General features: G+C 33.1%; 1 protein-coding gene across 1 annotated transcript in view; it reads left to right on the top strand.

Annotated features, from left to right (window-relative positions):
• The window catches only part of LOC150075983 (aldo-keto reductase 1B-like), a 67,660-nt gene that overhangs the window by 7,281 nt on the left and 44,591 nt on the right, over positions 1-15,788 (top strand). Inside the window, exons 2-4 of the mRNA XM_090387225.1 lie at positions 10-177; positions 5,561-5,677; positions 13,509-13,589. Of these exons, the coding sequence (XP_090243351.1) occupies positions 10-177; positions 5,561-5,677; positions 13,509-13,589 (366 nt within the window). The remainder of the gene's footprint in view (positions 1-9; positions 178-5,560; positions 5,678-13,508; positions 13,590-15,788) is intronic.

Genomic DNA, 15,788 nt, shown 5'->3' with positions numbered 1-15,788 from the left:
ATTTTGCAGTCAAGTCCACTTCAAGTTGGGCGGATCGTTTGTTCAGCTATTGATTTTGGATATCGTCATTTTGACTGTGCATTGGTATATGAGAATGAAAGCTACATCGGAGAAGCCCTTAAAAAGAAAATGGATGAAGGAGTAGTCAACAGGGAAAATCTGTTTATCACAAGTAAGGTGAGTGATATCTTTTTTAGGATGAGCCACCATAATTTTGTTAATTTAATTTATTCTTAGTAGTTGTATGTGTGTGCAGCTCTCCCCCATCACAAAAAAGCTAATTCACAATAGTGAGCAAAGATGTCACTTTCAGCTACATGTGAAATGTTTATTGCAGCAATATGATACTGATAATATATCCTATTAGCAATAAACATTTCACACGTAGTTGAGAGTGTCTCATTTATACACTAGTTCCAATCCTTATGTGATATCATTCAGACCACATTTTAAATTAGGCACCTGAATTTTTACAAACTGGAAAGTTAATTTTGGCAGCTTTCCCACATTTCCCAAGAAATGTGAGAAGTTTCCTTGGGAAACATGCCCTTTCCATGTTTACCATGCTTCAGAAATGTAATTGTTCTTTTAGTGACTATTTTGAGCCACATTTTTTCTTTAACATTGTTTACTTCATTCTTTAACACTGTTTACAGCAAGGATTCACAAAGTGCAGCCTGCAGGCCATCTGTGGCACGTGAGCTTTTTTTGTATGTATCCTGATGCTGTTATGATGTTATGTATAAATTTGAATAAAATCTTTCTTCAAATTTTATAGAATCAAAGGATTTATGTACTAACTACAGTGGAAACCAGTTAATATGAAATGTGCAGGGCTTTCACAAATATTTCTTGTTAACCAAATTTCATGGTAAAATTTTTGTTGACCAATTCCAATAGAGAAAAATGAAGGGATCTGGGTGTATAGGTGGGATTGATTTGCAGAAAGTAATTAGTTGACCGGTAGGTATTCTGAAAATCCCAATTATCACAGTCACGATAACAAGCTGCACCTACAAACCTTTCTCTTTCCAACCATCATGTGAGAATGGCAGTGATATCACACATTAACCCAGCCCACTCACAATTTCTATCATCATATTTCATCAATATTGGCCAAAAAAGAACTGGTTTACAGTATTTGACTACTACAAATGCAGTTAAAATTTTCAGTCTATAGACGTATCCATTAGGAAATTTGGGAAATCTTTACAGTTTTCTATGCACAACAAGTTAAAATTTTCACTTGTTGTGCATAGTATTTTCACTCTTATTAGAATGTCTTCATCCCTACACACTAGCAAATTTTTCCATATTTGTATATTTTGAAAGTTCACAATCATATGGAAAATATCAATATTATATTGACTTTTGAATTCATTTTTAAAATTGCCCACAAATGCTTGTTAACACGTTTGCTGCCACTTATATTTCCGAAAGTCCGTTCTATGTGCTTTTAGTGTAACTTAATATTTTTTCTAGATTTTGATTCTATATCATTCTTCAGTTGGATTATTTTTCTGGGGCACCTGGAACAAGTAGGCACTGCTTTTTGGTAAGTGGAAGGGATTTCATCTGATAATGGACTTCTAACACTAACAGATGCATCCATATTGATGGATTTCTGACACTAACAGATGCATCCATATTGATGGATTTCTGACGCACTAACAGATGCATCCATATTGATGATTTCTGACACTAATAGATGCATCCATATTGATGATTTCTGACACTAATAGATGCATTTGAATGAAATTCAGAATCCACATCATTTTAATAGAATTCTATTTCAGTGTCAGATGATATATTATAAAGAGCTGATTCTATGTCATCAGCTTCAGCATACTGTCCATACCTGTTCCTTTTCAGTCCTGATGTCCCAGGCTGTTGATCCTGGGACATCAGGATCACCCTTTAGGGTGAAATTTTATAGAAAAATATTTTTTTTGCACTAAATTTTATTAGTAGACACACTGAGGATGATGTTTTATTTTTCACAAAATAAAGAATTAAAATTTAGCATAATCTTCAAAAATTTTACCTTTTCTTCTTGTGGAAAATACTAGAATATATAACTTCAATATAAGCAAAGAACATTTGAAACTGGACCAAGTATACAGCTTTTATAGCACTCTCAGAGATCATGAGAAGGACCAGGACAAAGATGATGAAGAGCTGCCAACATCATCCCCAAGGTGGCCTCACAAACTGAAGAATTAAATTGAGCAGCATAATCTTCAAAAAATTTTATTAAATGTTATTATAAAATGTTCATTTTATGTGCCTTTCCTTTTATAGCATTCATTTAATGACTGCAATTGAATGGATGCAGATTTCCATTAAGACACAAACTTGCAGTTCCTTTTGACACATCTGTGTTCTAGTAATGAATGTGTTAACAAAATTATTTTAACCCATCATTTCAGAAATGTGCAAGCCAAGGAAACAAATATGCAAGAATTGAAATTTTTTTTAAATCTACTGACATAACACTGCACAATACTAAAATAGAAGAAATTATTTTCAGAATCACTTATGAAAGTATGCATTTCTTGATGAGATAGCCTTATCTGCTTTGCAGTATGTGCCTTCCATTTGCTAGATTTGTGAACTAAAAAGGCAGTAGATAAATGATAGAATGCAATTAAAATATATGATGGAATAAAGATGGATTTCTTCTACCAGTGGTCCTATCATATCAGGAACCACAAGGTGCCGGCATCAATACAACTAAAGGACATAGCATTTCAATTACTTATAAATTGTCAAAGGTTTAGAAGTAGTTGAAATGTTTGAAAAAAATGAAAAACATTGAATTGTATAATGTGATTAAATATGTGGATATCTTAAGTAAAACCATCCTTTAAATAATTATACAGCTGACATTTACAAATTTCTTATTTTCATTGTCAGTAAAATTTAGCACTATATAAATAACAAATTGAGTAATATATGCATTAAATTACATTACAGATGCATTCCATTGTTAAAACCTCTGTACCATACTCATAAAATTGTTTACAAAACTTCACCATATGATGGGGATAGATGTGAGTTGGAATTTGTGTAACAGTGCTTTCTTAGGAGAAAGTGCACACAGAAATGGATTAACCTATCAACATGAAATTTAATGGAGAGGTTCTTAAGAATATCCTAAGTCTTGAATGTTTTAAAAACATCAGCACTGTTGTTCCAGTTAATAGCATTTATGTTTCAGTGGGGAGATGGGGTGAAACATAAGTTGCAGAATTCGATATAAAATTCCACGGTGACCAAAACACTTGCTGAAAATTTGATGTTCTTGGAATTTCTCTTCTCAAGTAATTCCCAAAACTTATTTTCTTATGTATAACTATTTATGTGAGGGTGGGGGGACAATTATGGACTCAGAATTGGGTATAAAACTTTCCCACTGACATAAATAAACATGTGTTTCTTTGGACAAAACAATGCAGAGAAAGCAGTTTGTTTCTTCAAGTTTAATATTTGCTTGTTATGATGTCATTTAACACATACTTAGTAAAAATCAGATCAATCAGGCATAAATCAGATAAACACCAAATTTCCCAGGGGAAATTTGACTGACTGAATGTTGATCTGACTTGTGCTTATTGGATGATTGGATGATACTTATATATAGAGATAACTTTGAAAAGGATCAGAGCTGCTGTTCCAGTTTGTATCTAATGAGATTTTGTGAAAAAAATAAAATTTAAAAAATTATCAAATTTATATTGGTCTGATTTTAATTAAATTTGGGATCGCTAAACAAAATCTTTATAAATAACCCAAATTTCATGGAAGTCTGTCCAGTGGGAGTCAAGTTGCTACAGATGAATGGATGGTTGGACATGGTAAAGACAAATAGGCACTTTGCCACGAATTTGATAAAAAAAAATGTTATATTCATAATGGTAGTAATTATTATTTCATATTTTTTAATTTTATAGCTTAAACAGTTATACTAGACAAATTTCATATATCACCATTAAAGATTATAATAAAGCTGTGTGTGAACATTTCTCAGTGGCAATTTATTTACAAAATAATAATTTTTTTTCCAATGAATAACATTTTTCCTTCTCAGTGTAGACTAATTTTTCCATTCCAACTTTTAAAAGATTTCTATTTTGTTTTATTTTTATTTTTTTTTATTCTGTGCCTCTGTAAAATGTTTTAGAAAATATTTTATTAATGTATTATAGTATTTATAAAGTTATTTTATTTTATAAAAATATTTTATCCATAACATCAAGAGTTTTTTAAAAACATTTCAATTTAAATTGGTCACATTAGGAAAATTATATTTACTTCAATCTTTAGATTATTTGGGCAAAGACAATGAATTTTCTCATTTTTTGTTTGATGTTCAGAGACTTATTTTCAGGCTATTTGATGTGCTTTATTATTCCTCCACTACAATAAAGTTTTAAAAGAGCTGCTAATTTCTCAGAGACAAAAACAATAAATAACATTTTCCATGTCATAAATCAATTTGAATATGAGCACAGGAAATGTTTAATTTTGATATCTTGTTTGAAAATAATTTGCACAAGTATTCTTCCACAATTACTATTCAGATGAAATATTGAACTGTGGCAAGGGAGAGAAATTTCTTTCCCTTGCCACAGTTCAGATTATATGGTTGTGTGCATATGGGCTCACTAGATTGGAACAGTCAGTCGATATGCAAGTGTTGCCATAACCCCCTTATTCTTTTTGCAGAGGTCATAAAGCTTGACTGAAATGTACAGACAAATTACCTCCCCATGTAAATTTTATGTACAGTAGAATCTCATACATCTAGGATCTTTATGACCCAGCATATGTCAGATAGTTAAAAATTCCAGTTTTATTTTCTTTGAAAGTTAGGCACATCACCTAAATAATGCATTATTTTTAATAGTTAATACAGTAACTGTGATCTCTTGTAATTTCCACAGAATAATAGTTGCCAGCATTAAGCCAAAACGTTAACCATGCTACTGGACTAGACAGTGGGTAATGTTGCTTCCAGTACTGACATCACAATCATTCAGCATATTTTTTAATATGAGGTATAAATATTACAATGTGATTTCAGCAACAGAACTATATTGTGAACTAGTATTAATGTCTCTGGAAACAAACAATTTTATATGTTGCAAATACATAGTGACTGTCTAGGAAACATATAAAATAAATTGTGTTTTGGATATCATTAATGAAACATAGGGCATAAATCTGGATTTTTTTTTTTAAAGTCTGGATAGGCCTATTTTCCTTCTACCTGTGCCCAGTCAGCTATCTTCAGAGAAGTATTCAAAAAGCTTCAAATTTTTAATAATTTTTAATGCCAAATTTTTGAGGTTCCACTGTGTTTTGTACTTCATATTTTACTTTTGTTCAAAATTCATTCTATCATAAGCTCATGAGCAGTTTCTCAAATTTATATAATCGATTATTACTCACACAGAGCAGTTTGTTTCTTCAAGTTTAATATTTGCTTGTTATGATGCCATTTAACACATACTTAGTAAAATTTATTTTAGTGAGAATGTCTCATTTTTTGCTGTAGTGTTGGAATACTTATCACAGAAGAGCCAGAGTCATGAAAGGTTGCCAGCAGTCACTGAGAGACTTAGGCTTGGAATACTTGGATTTATATCTCATCCATTGGCCTATGGGATATGAAGTAGGTAACATAATGTATGATATTTCACTTTTTCAAAAGTTGCTTTAGATGCAGAAATTTTACCACTATTTTTGTATTTCTTTTTTTACATGAAAATGTATTGCATATCACACAAAAGGCTCCACTTTATATCACATAAATTACATTTGTGTGATATACAGTTGAGCCTTTTGACAGCAATTTATGTGTATTACACGTATGTATTGCAGTGAAACCACACTTTTCAGTTTTCATGAATTTAATTTTTACAAGTAGACTGGTAAATTATTTAAAATTTATGAATCTTTTTTTACATAATATGAGTATCTTCCTAGTGTATTTATAAAGTTTGCATTATACAGTAGATTTTCTCAAACCATATATAGACACATTTTACAAAAATCTCTAGAACTACTTAGTTAAAGATTCCTTAACACTCCATAAAATTGCACAGATTTGTTTTTTAGTTGAAGAGGGGGTGTGGGAAGCCATCTTATTTACGGTCACCTAAAAATTAGTTTTGGCAAAATTTTCAAACTCTTAGTAAGCTGAACAGCATGCCTTAAATACCTGGACATGTCATCAAATTAAATTAAAAAAATTAGTCTAAGAAATTTTGCTATTTTTTCAAAAATAGCAAAATTTCCTAGATCCAGAAGACTTTCACAGATTACAGAAAGTAGTGGGGTGTCTTATAGGAACAATGAAATTTTAGTAATTAATTTCATGTGAGATGTGTTAGTGCTGTATATGTGTTTTTCTGTGCAGTTTATGGGTTGTAGGTCAGTTTCTATAGTGACATATAAATTGTTTTTTTTTTTTTTTTTTTTTTTAATTCAACTGAATTCTCTTTAAACTTTAAAATATAACCATTGCTTTATATTTTTAGATTTTCCTTTTTATCCGTTGACAAAAAATTCAAACTTTTTGCACAGTATACAGTGCATAGTATTAGAGTAAAGCTGATTTTATATGCAAAATAGGAAATTGCAAAAAATTTAACTTTGTAGCTAAAATAATTTATTAGTTTCAAACAGTTTAATACTTTTTTTTAGTTAAAAATAATTTATGAGTTTGGAAATAGTAGACATCAGAGGCAGAACCTATATATAAGTAACAGCATTTTAGAACATAACTTTACTACATAATTTTTAGAGAATACTAGAATGAAATGTGTTGTGATATGTTGGTATTATGTTGGCATTGGCATTTTTTATCTGATAAAATACAGTTGAAGCCTTGCAACATCATTTTTAATGTAAAGATTATAATCTATTACAAAGAACCCTCCTTAACAATTTCTTGTGTTTCAGCTGGTATTATATTTTACTCTTATAAGCTTTCTAGCATATTTATAATTTTATGCTATGTGGAATTATCTTCATTTCCTTTTCATCCCCATCATTTTCTTATTTCCATCTTGAATATACTCTTGTGACTTGAATATTCAATCACATATTTTAATGTTCCTCAATTTAAAAAAAAAATTATAGTATATAGAAAATGGTCCAGGCTCAAATAAACCTTTTAGGTTGGTAACACGAATCCTTATACTATTTATTAAAGTTTATTTTCTGGTTTATTTTGAGAGTGGTGCTGTCACTCATCTTCATATACAATGCATCAAATTTAATGTTGAAAAACCATAAATCTCTCAAAAGATATAAAACAAAAACAAAATCTGTACTGAATTAGTTAAGAGCAGCACACTTTCGCATGAATGACATAAGAAAGCAGGACCAAAAGTCAAAATTCATCAGTGTCATATTTATAAATATCTCCCAGCAATTTTATTATTCCCTCTCAGTATTACCATTTAGTTTGTAATGCTATACAAAAATATCCTATTTATAATGTAAAGTGGTCATTTCAAAAAAAAAAAGAAAAAAAAGTAAACTTGTGTATGTTATCAGAGCAGTCCATTCAGTTGGCTGAATGGACTGCTGTGATAACCTACACAAGTACAGTGGAGGCTTTTCGACAGCAATTTCTAATTCACTGTAATACATAAATGTGCACTGCACATATGTATTACAGGGAGACTACTTTTCAGTTCTTGTAAATCAACTTTTTACAAGGAAATTGGAATGTGGAAGCAATATTATTAGCCACCAAAGCAAAAAAGACAAATGACACTGCATATTCAGAACATATTCAGACGGAGACCAAACAAAAAAAAGGGGGGAGGGGAGAGATAGTAGAAGTGGTAGGTAAACGGAGAATGAGGAAAGAAGGCATCCTCCAGCAGAAAGAAGAGGTGGGAAGGGAGAAGTAGGAATCATCCCTGGTCTGGGAGCCCACCAAAGGCCAAGAAAAGGAAGACAGCTTGCAGAACAAGGGAGGTCTGCAAAGTCAGTTACGTGCAATGGGAAGTGCCTGAGTTTGATTTCTATCAGTTCAGTGCTGTCATTCCAACGAGGAAGATGTCCAGTTAGGTGTTCATTCAGTTCGGATAGTGGCTGGTGCTGCGGGAAGAGCAGATATGAGAAGAGATCATAGCGGTTTCAGAAATGTCTGGTGTGGATGTCTATGTTGTGGAGAGATGATACCAATGCCTTTTGAAGACTGCTGAGGCATACCTGCTAAAAGCTAAAAAAGCTTCTTTTGATTTTAACATGTTGCTTTCCAGACTGAGTGTGGTTAAATTTATATCCGGTAACAGTTGATTACGTAGGTCTAGGTAGATGTTACACGAGTGCATTACGTGGTGCCAGTTCTCCACAAGCACAATGAGCATCGTTTACAATCCCAAAGTCCTGAAGTCGCTTTTTGAATAACCCATGTCCTGTCAGAAGAAAGGTAGTGTGAAATTAGGGAAGAACCAGCCAAGTCTTTGTTTGTTGAGGTAGGAGGCACTAGGTAGAAATAGCTTGGTAGTACTACCTTTGATGGAATCATCCCAATGGATTTGCCAGAGGGGAAACAAGTTCCTGCCAAGTACACTGGAATTCTTGTTTCGGATCTGCATCGACAATAGTTTTTATCCCCAGGAATTCAGTTTTTTTGTTCTTTCTGATGGTATGTGAAAGTGCTGTGAAGGCCTCTTGGAGGTCAAGGAGGATACAACCTGTTAATACTTGTAGTGCTGCTGTTGAGGTCGTTTTACAAGCCCAAGTCATTTTTAAGTTGTATCTGCAGAATAACATTCCTAGTGCTGATGGAACCATATGGCAGCTCCGTATGTTACGAACGGTACAAAAACAGCTGAATAAAGAAGGTGGAGTGCAGGTCCCTTAAGATCCCAGTCTTTGCGGGTGAAGCAAGCAATATATTGATATAATTTTTGGCCTTCTCTTTCATGTACTTTAGATGTGGCATGAAAGTTCTGCAATCATCTAGGGCAGGGGTGACCAACTTAATTTGTGATATGATCTACTTTTTTTATTCAAAATGCGCCGCAATTTACCATCTCAAGAATTTCATTGCACGTGGTTAAAAAAGTTAATCAACACATACTGAAAAATGTTGTTTATAAATTTTAAAATTAAATACAATTCAGAATTCTTATTATAAATTCACACGTATTTAAATTTTTAATTTATGTGAAGTTTGTGTCTTCATGTCATCTGCCAAGTTTTCAAAATTGGAGATATACTGTGATAAGAATCTTCTGTATGTAAGTCCATAAGAGTAGAGCGATTCTTCATTTGTGTTTGTTTCAAATACGAAAAGGCCGATTCACAAAGAGATGTGGAATCAAAACAGGAATTTAAAAGTTTAATTAATTTTTTTACATTTGGGTACTTTTCTCGGCAAACATCTTTCCAAAAGTCTTTTTTTCGATGATCTGGCTTTTAGGAAGTTATCATTTTGCAATGTAATAATTTCATTTTCAAGTAATATTTTCTGCAAGTGAAAAATCTCAGAGATTTTTTCTGCAATTTGTTTTGTATCTAAGTTGACATTAAATGGATAAGAAATATATTGAACAATGTCTTCAGCTGTTTTAAAATCACTGAATCTGGTTTTAAAATCATCAACTTTCTCAATTTCAGAAACATATTTCTCACTATTAAATTCAAAAGCAGAATATTTTTGCAAATGATCTTGATATTTGCAAAATGATCGAATTTTTTTTTTTCTTTGAGAACTTTCGCCATTGCAAAAATTGATATTTATATGCAGAAATACTACTAATCATGTCACCCACATTTTTATTTTTTTCCTTGTAATTCCAAATTCAGATCACTTAATTTACTGGCAAAATCTGCCAAAAAAATCAGATCACACAACCACTCCGTATCTTGTAGCTGCTGATAATCATCTCCTCTTTGATCAACAGATTTTTTAATTGCATTCAGCAAATTTCAAAATCTCTGTAGAAACTTGCTCCGACTCAGCCACCTCACATCTGTGTGTAATATCAGATCTGGTTCATTTTCATTGAATCGCATTTTGAAAAGTCTCCTTTGAAGGGATTGTGTCCTCTGATGGAATTCACAATATTTAAAGCTATGTCCATAACACTTTTAGTATTTAATCTTTTGCTGGCTTAACACTTGATGATGGATGATACAGTGGTAACTCAAAAAATCTGGGAATTCATTTGGCACAACGCAATGAATCCGTTAAGATTCCCCATCATTGCTTTAGCTTCATCTGTTGTTATTGATACAAGCTTAAATAGTGGTAATTTAAGTTTTTCAATGAAATTTTTGAATGCGTTAAATATATCAAGACCTCCAGTTCTTTCTTTTAACGAAACCATACCTAGCAGTTCTTCTCTAGTGGCAGAATCATCACACACCATACGAATAAAAACAAGCAATTGAGCTGTATCACTGACGTCTGTAGATTCATCCAGCTGTAAAGAAAAGGACACACAATTAGCAATATGAGCACGCAATTGTTCTCTCACATTTTTACTAATTTTTTCGATGCGTCGCATCACAGTATTTCGAGATAATTGCATATCTTGAAGAGTACTTTTAATTTCATTTTTGTTCTTGAAATTTTCAAAAAGAGAATCTGTTATTTCTAAAAATGCGTTGAAGTGCCTTTCTAAATTTCCTTTTTTTGGGTATAGCCATGGAAGCATTGCAAATCAAACAACAAAAACATTACAAAAAAATATTCTAGTTCCCACTTGATGAAAATGATACGTTTTACTCTTTTTTGTAGTATTCATTTTAAATCAAAGGGTATTAAATTAACGTATAAGTACTGTCCAATTATTAATATTAAGTAAGCTAAATAAGAATTCGACACATAGCCGATGCTCTCTACAATGTAACTGCATGAATTTTCACTAGACGAGCCTAGCGGTTGCGTGGCGACAAGAGTAGTCACGTGGTTCACGATTTGTAATGAGCTTATGCAGTGGAGCGCATAATAATAATAATAACGTTTAGATTTTGATTAATCAATTTTTTATATATATTTAAAATTCGTCGTGATTGACCACAATTAAAGCTGCAATCGACTGGTAGATCGCAATCGACTTGTTGGCCACCCCCGATCTAGGGTAACACCTAAATATTTGAATGAATGTTGATTCTTGAGTGCATGTTCTTTATAACGAATGTGTTGGTGGTCTGTTGATGTCAAGACGGCCTTTGAGAAGCAGGGTCCTGCTTTTATCAGTAGAGATTTGCAGCATATTCTCTTCAGCCCAAACCGACAGGACATTCAAGACTGTGTTGGCTCTAGTCTCGATAGCTGCACGAGTAGGGCCCTCAACAACGATAACCAGGTCATCTGCATATGAGAGCTGTATGGTGTGGGGGAAGTCCTGCAGGAGCCATTCATCCAGAATCCAGCTGATCCCAGAATAGAGCCCTGCAGGCAGCCTCTGGTGAGTTGGTGGGTGATAATATGAAATTTTTTTTTCATGGTAACTTTTCTGTTATAGAAGTAATCTGTAAGACATTTGAAGGAGCAGCCAGATATTCTAGCTTGCCACAAGATCCCTGGCCACCAGACAGTGTCAAAAGCTCCCTTAAAATCTATAAAAATTGCCAGTGATAATGAATATAAAATTTTGCTTTAAACTGGGAAAATAATCTGCAACAGAAATGTATGAAATGTTAAAAACTGTCTATGGTGATTAAATGCTAAGCCATATCAGTGTGTTTAAATGGTATATGCAGTTCAAATATGTACATAAGGTTGTTCGTGATGACTCAAGAAGTGGGTGTCTTCTTGGAATGAGGACAGAATTGAAAATGTTTGGGAAATTGTGGTACGAAATCACTATTTGACCCCTAGAATGATGGCTAATGAGTTGGATATGAATAAGGATATGGTCAAATTCTGAATGAAGATTTAGGGGGAGGAAAGGAAGATCTGTGCAAAATTTGTGCCATACAACCTCATGGATGAGCAGAAGCAACAAAGTGTCGTCTAGACTTGTCAAGGCAATCCTAATTTCCTCAACTGTATTGTCATTTGGAGATGAGAGTTGGGTTGATTCCAGGTCAACCCAGAGACGAAGCATCACAGCATTCAGTGGACTTTAAAATCATCACCAAGGCCCAGAAAGTTTTGTTTACAGAAGTCCAGGATCAAGACAATGCTGATCATGTTTTTTGGCAAACAAGGTGTGACTCATAAGGAATTTGTACCTGAAGGGGAAAGAGTCAGCGCTGTGTTCTGTGTACAGGTGTTTCAGAGACTACTGAAGTGCATTTCTCAGGTGAGGCCACAATTTAAAGAGAAAGGTAGCTGGTTCTTGTTGTGCAACAATGTCCCTTGTCCATTCTACATTTGTTGTGAAGACATTTCTGATAAAACATGGCATTGTACAGATCAATCATCCACCCTATTCTTCCAACCTAGCACCAACGAGCTTTGTCCTCTTCCCAAGGTGAAAAATTCTCTCAAATGAAAGAGATTTCAGAATGTTGAGGACATAAAGAAAAATGTAACTCTCTTTGGATGCCTTCACTGACTCTTTTAGAATGGCATAATAAGTACATTCAATCAGGTGGTGATTACTTTGAATAAAAATAAAACAATTTTTCAGCTCCTTCGCTTTGTGTTCTTCTCATTGCACCAGTCCAGGAACTTTATTACCATACCTTGTATAACATAAAAGTTGTTTCTTTCATCAAACTGCATTACATATTCATAGTAATTTACCAGATTTGTGGGTGCAATCTTTATAAACCATGCTAAGACCCATTTATGATGCCATTCTTGTCAAAATGATCCTGTGTTATGTTTATTAACATAGACTCTATAATATTACCAATTACAGAAGTTAAATCACTAGTCTATAATTGCTCATCACTTCTTTAGCAAGTGAAGGGCAGTTCTTCTCTTATGGATTGGGGGACGTCACATATCTGTGTATATTAAATTTTTGTCCATATGCTTTTATTGTTTTTCTTTAAGATCTGGTGGGATGGTAACTTTCAACAAGAAAGCATTGCCATTGATGCAAGGTCATTTCTATCTTAGATTGTTGATATTCGATTCTTTTAAGAAAAGAAAATACTGCTATGAAAAATTAATAGGACATATATTCTGGTATTATTAATGAATATTTAAAATAGAATGGTAAAATTTATAACCATAAATCATTTTTAAATTTATCCCCTTTTAAGTTACGACTCCAACAGGAACGGAATTTAATACCATTTGAGTGGCCTAATATTTTAAGAAAGAACAGCAGTTATTTAACAGCGCTTGAAATAAAGTTATGAATTTCCTTTCTTATTAAAAAAAACTTTTGTTTTAAATATAGCTATAACTTTTGTTGTAATTGTTAAAAATGCAATTTTTTTAAACAGCAATATATATATATATATATATATATATATATATATATATATAGGTTTTTGGAACTCCTATTTAATAAATTTGTCTCACATTATTATTTTTAATGAAGAATTTTTTTTTCTCCTCTCAGGAAGGAGATGTGCTGTTTCCCACAGATCTAAAAACTGGAATAACATTACATAGTGATGTTGATTATGTAGAGACATGGAGGGTAATTGTATATTGTCTGAATCTTTGGATAAGTAATTATTGATTATAAAATTGGTACTATAAACTTATGTATTCATAATTTGGATGCAATTTTTATGGGTAATCCAAAACACAAAGTAAATGATCTATAGTACTCTTGCTATAGTGGAATGAATAAAAAGAAGTTCAGAAGAAAAGGGGGAATATACAGATCTTAGGTTTGATTCCTGAAGATAGTAAAATTCCCTCTTTCGTTCTCAAAGTTTTATAGAGAATTTAAGTAGGAGGGATGAATAAAGAAGAAGAAAAGGCAGTTGATAAGATAATGCAATTTGACAATGAAAGAATGTTGACTGGTTGTTTGACCTGGTCTGATTGATTTAGAAAAAAAGTAGATATGATTGTGAATGACAGTATGAAACTTTTATTGAAATGTCTGTAGGAAAGACTTACTATGAGCGCATCAACAAGATAACGGAACAAATCATCAAAAGAAGAGGCATTGTTAAATCTTAAATGACTTTTAAATGTTTAAATTCAAAGTTTAAGAATTTTAATGAGTTTTAAGCATCATAATGCAATTCTTTTATAATTGTGCCATATTTTTTTTATTGCAGAGATTTTATTTTCAGTTATTGGAATGCCAGAAGTAACTAAAAAGCTTCAAGCTTTTCAAGGAAAATCAAATACAGTATTTAGCACCATCTTAATTTCACTGTTAAAGATATCATGTTAGAAATGCAAAATTCTACCAGGAGTAGATGGGATAGTGATTGCCAGTTAATTAAAATTACACTTATGTTTAAATTAAAATCTCAAACTAAAGAACTTAAGTGCTTTGATTTACAAAAGATTTCATATAATTATAGAGTAGAAATTCACAATAGATTTGCAAATTTTGTGGCAATGGAAGAAGAAAAAAAAGAGTCCTGGTGAAGGTAAACGTCTATGGATAACTGAATTCACCTTAAAATTGATTAAAAGAATTTAACCAAATCCAGATAAGTATCATCTGAAAACTTTTTGTCCATATCTTCTGTCTGTAGGCTTTACCCAGCATCAAATTAAAGGAGGCAGCAAAGGAAGTAAGCAATCCATTAGCCATAATTATGAGAGCTTCCTTGGACTCAGGGGAGGTACCCACAGACTGGAGTTGTGCAAATGTAACCCCAATTCACAAAGGAGGATCAAAGGCTGACACAAGTAATTATAGACCTGTGAGTTTAACTTCTGTTCCAGGAAAATGAATGGAAGCACTGGTTAAAGAAGCAGTACAGGATCATCTTGACAAGAATTCAGTTATAGCTCAGACACAGCATGGTTTTGTTAAGGGAAGGTCTTGCCTGACCAATTTAATTGGATACTATGATGTAGTCACAAAAGAATTGGATGCAGGGAATAACTTTGATATTATATATTTGGATCTTAGAAAGGCTTTTGATACTGTTGCACATGGAAGACTGCTGCACAAATTGGAGCAGTGTGGCATTGGTGGCAAATTGTTGCTATGGATAAAGGGATGGTTGAGTGGTAGAAGACAGAGAGTGGTAATTAATGGACACTGCTCATTGTGGACTAATGTTATTAGTGGAGTCCCTCAGGGTTCAGTGTTGGGTCCATTGTTGTTTTCTGTATTTATAAATAATATTGATGGTGGTATATCAAGCTTAATGTCCAAGTTTTCAGACGATACAAAGGTTGGCAGGGTTGTTAAGGACGCTACTGACATTATGCTGCTGCAACAGGATCTGTAAAGGTTGAGCAGATGGGCTGAGAGGTGGCAAATGAAGTTTAACATTGACAAATGTAAAGTACTACATATAGGAAACAGCAACCGCAGAGCAACGTATTAACTCTGTGGTACTACACTGACAGTGGTAGAGAATGAAAAGGACCTGGGGGTAATTGTGCAGGCAGATATGAAGTTCTCTGAGCAGTGCAGACAGGCTGCAAGAGTAGCTCATGGTGTCTTATCAATGATATACAGGAATTTTTCTAGCAGGGATAAGGAGGTGATTATTCCCTTGTATAAGGCAATGGTTAGGCCACACCTTGAGTACTGTATACAGGTCTGGAGGCCTCATTTCAAGAAGGATGTAGAGCTGCTGGAACAAGTACAGAGAAGGGCAACAAGATTAGTGAATGGAACGAAGGGTTGCTCTTACGAAGAAAGGCTTAAGTTTTGCAAATTACAGTGTCTGGAGACTAGGCACTGGCGAGG

This window comes from Mastigoproctus giganteus, chromosome 13 (genome assembly GCF_048544385.1).
Source record: "Mastigoproctus giganteus isolate SK-2022 chromosome 13, ASM4854438v1, whole genome shotgun sequence".
In the NCBI taxonomy this organism is placed as follows: Eukaryota; Metazoa; Arthropoda; class Arachnida; order Uropygi; family Thelyphonidae; genus Mastigoproctus; species Mastigoproctus giganteus.
The sequence above is the reverse complement of the archived record's forward strand: the minus strand, read 5'-3'. Positions and strand labels throughout refer to the sequence as shown.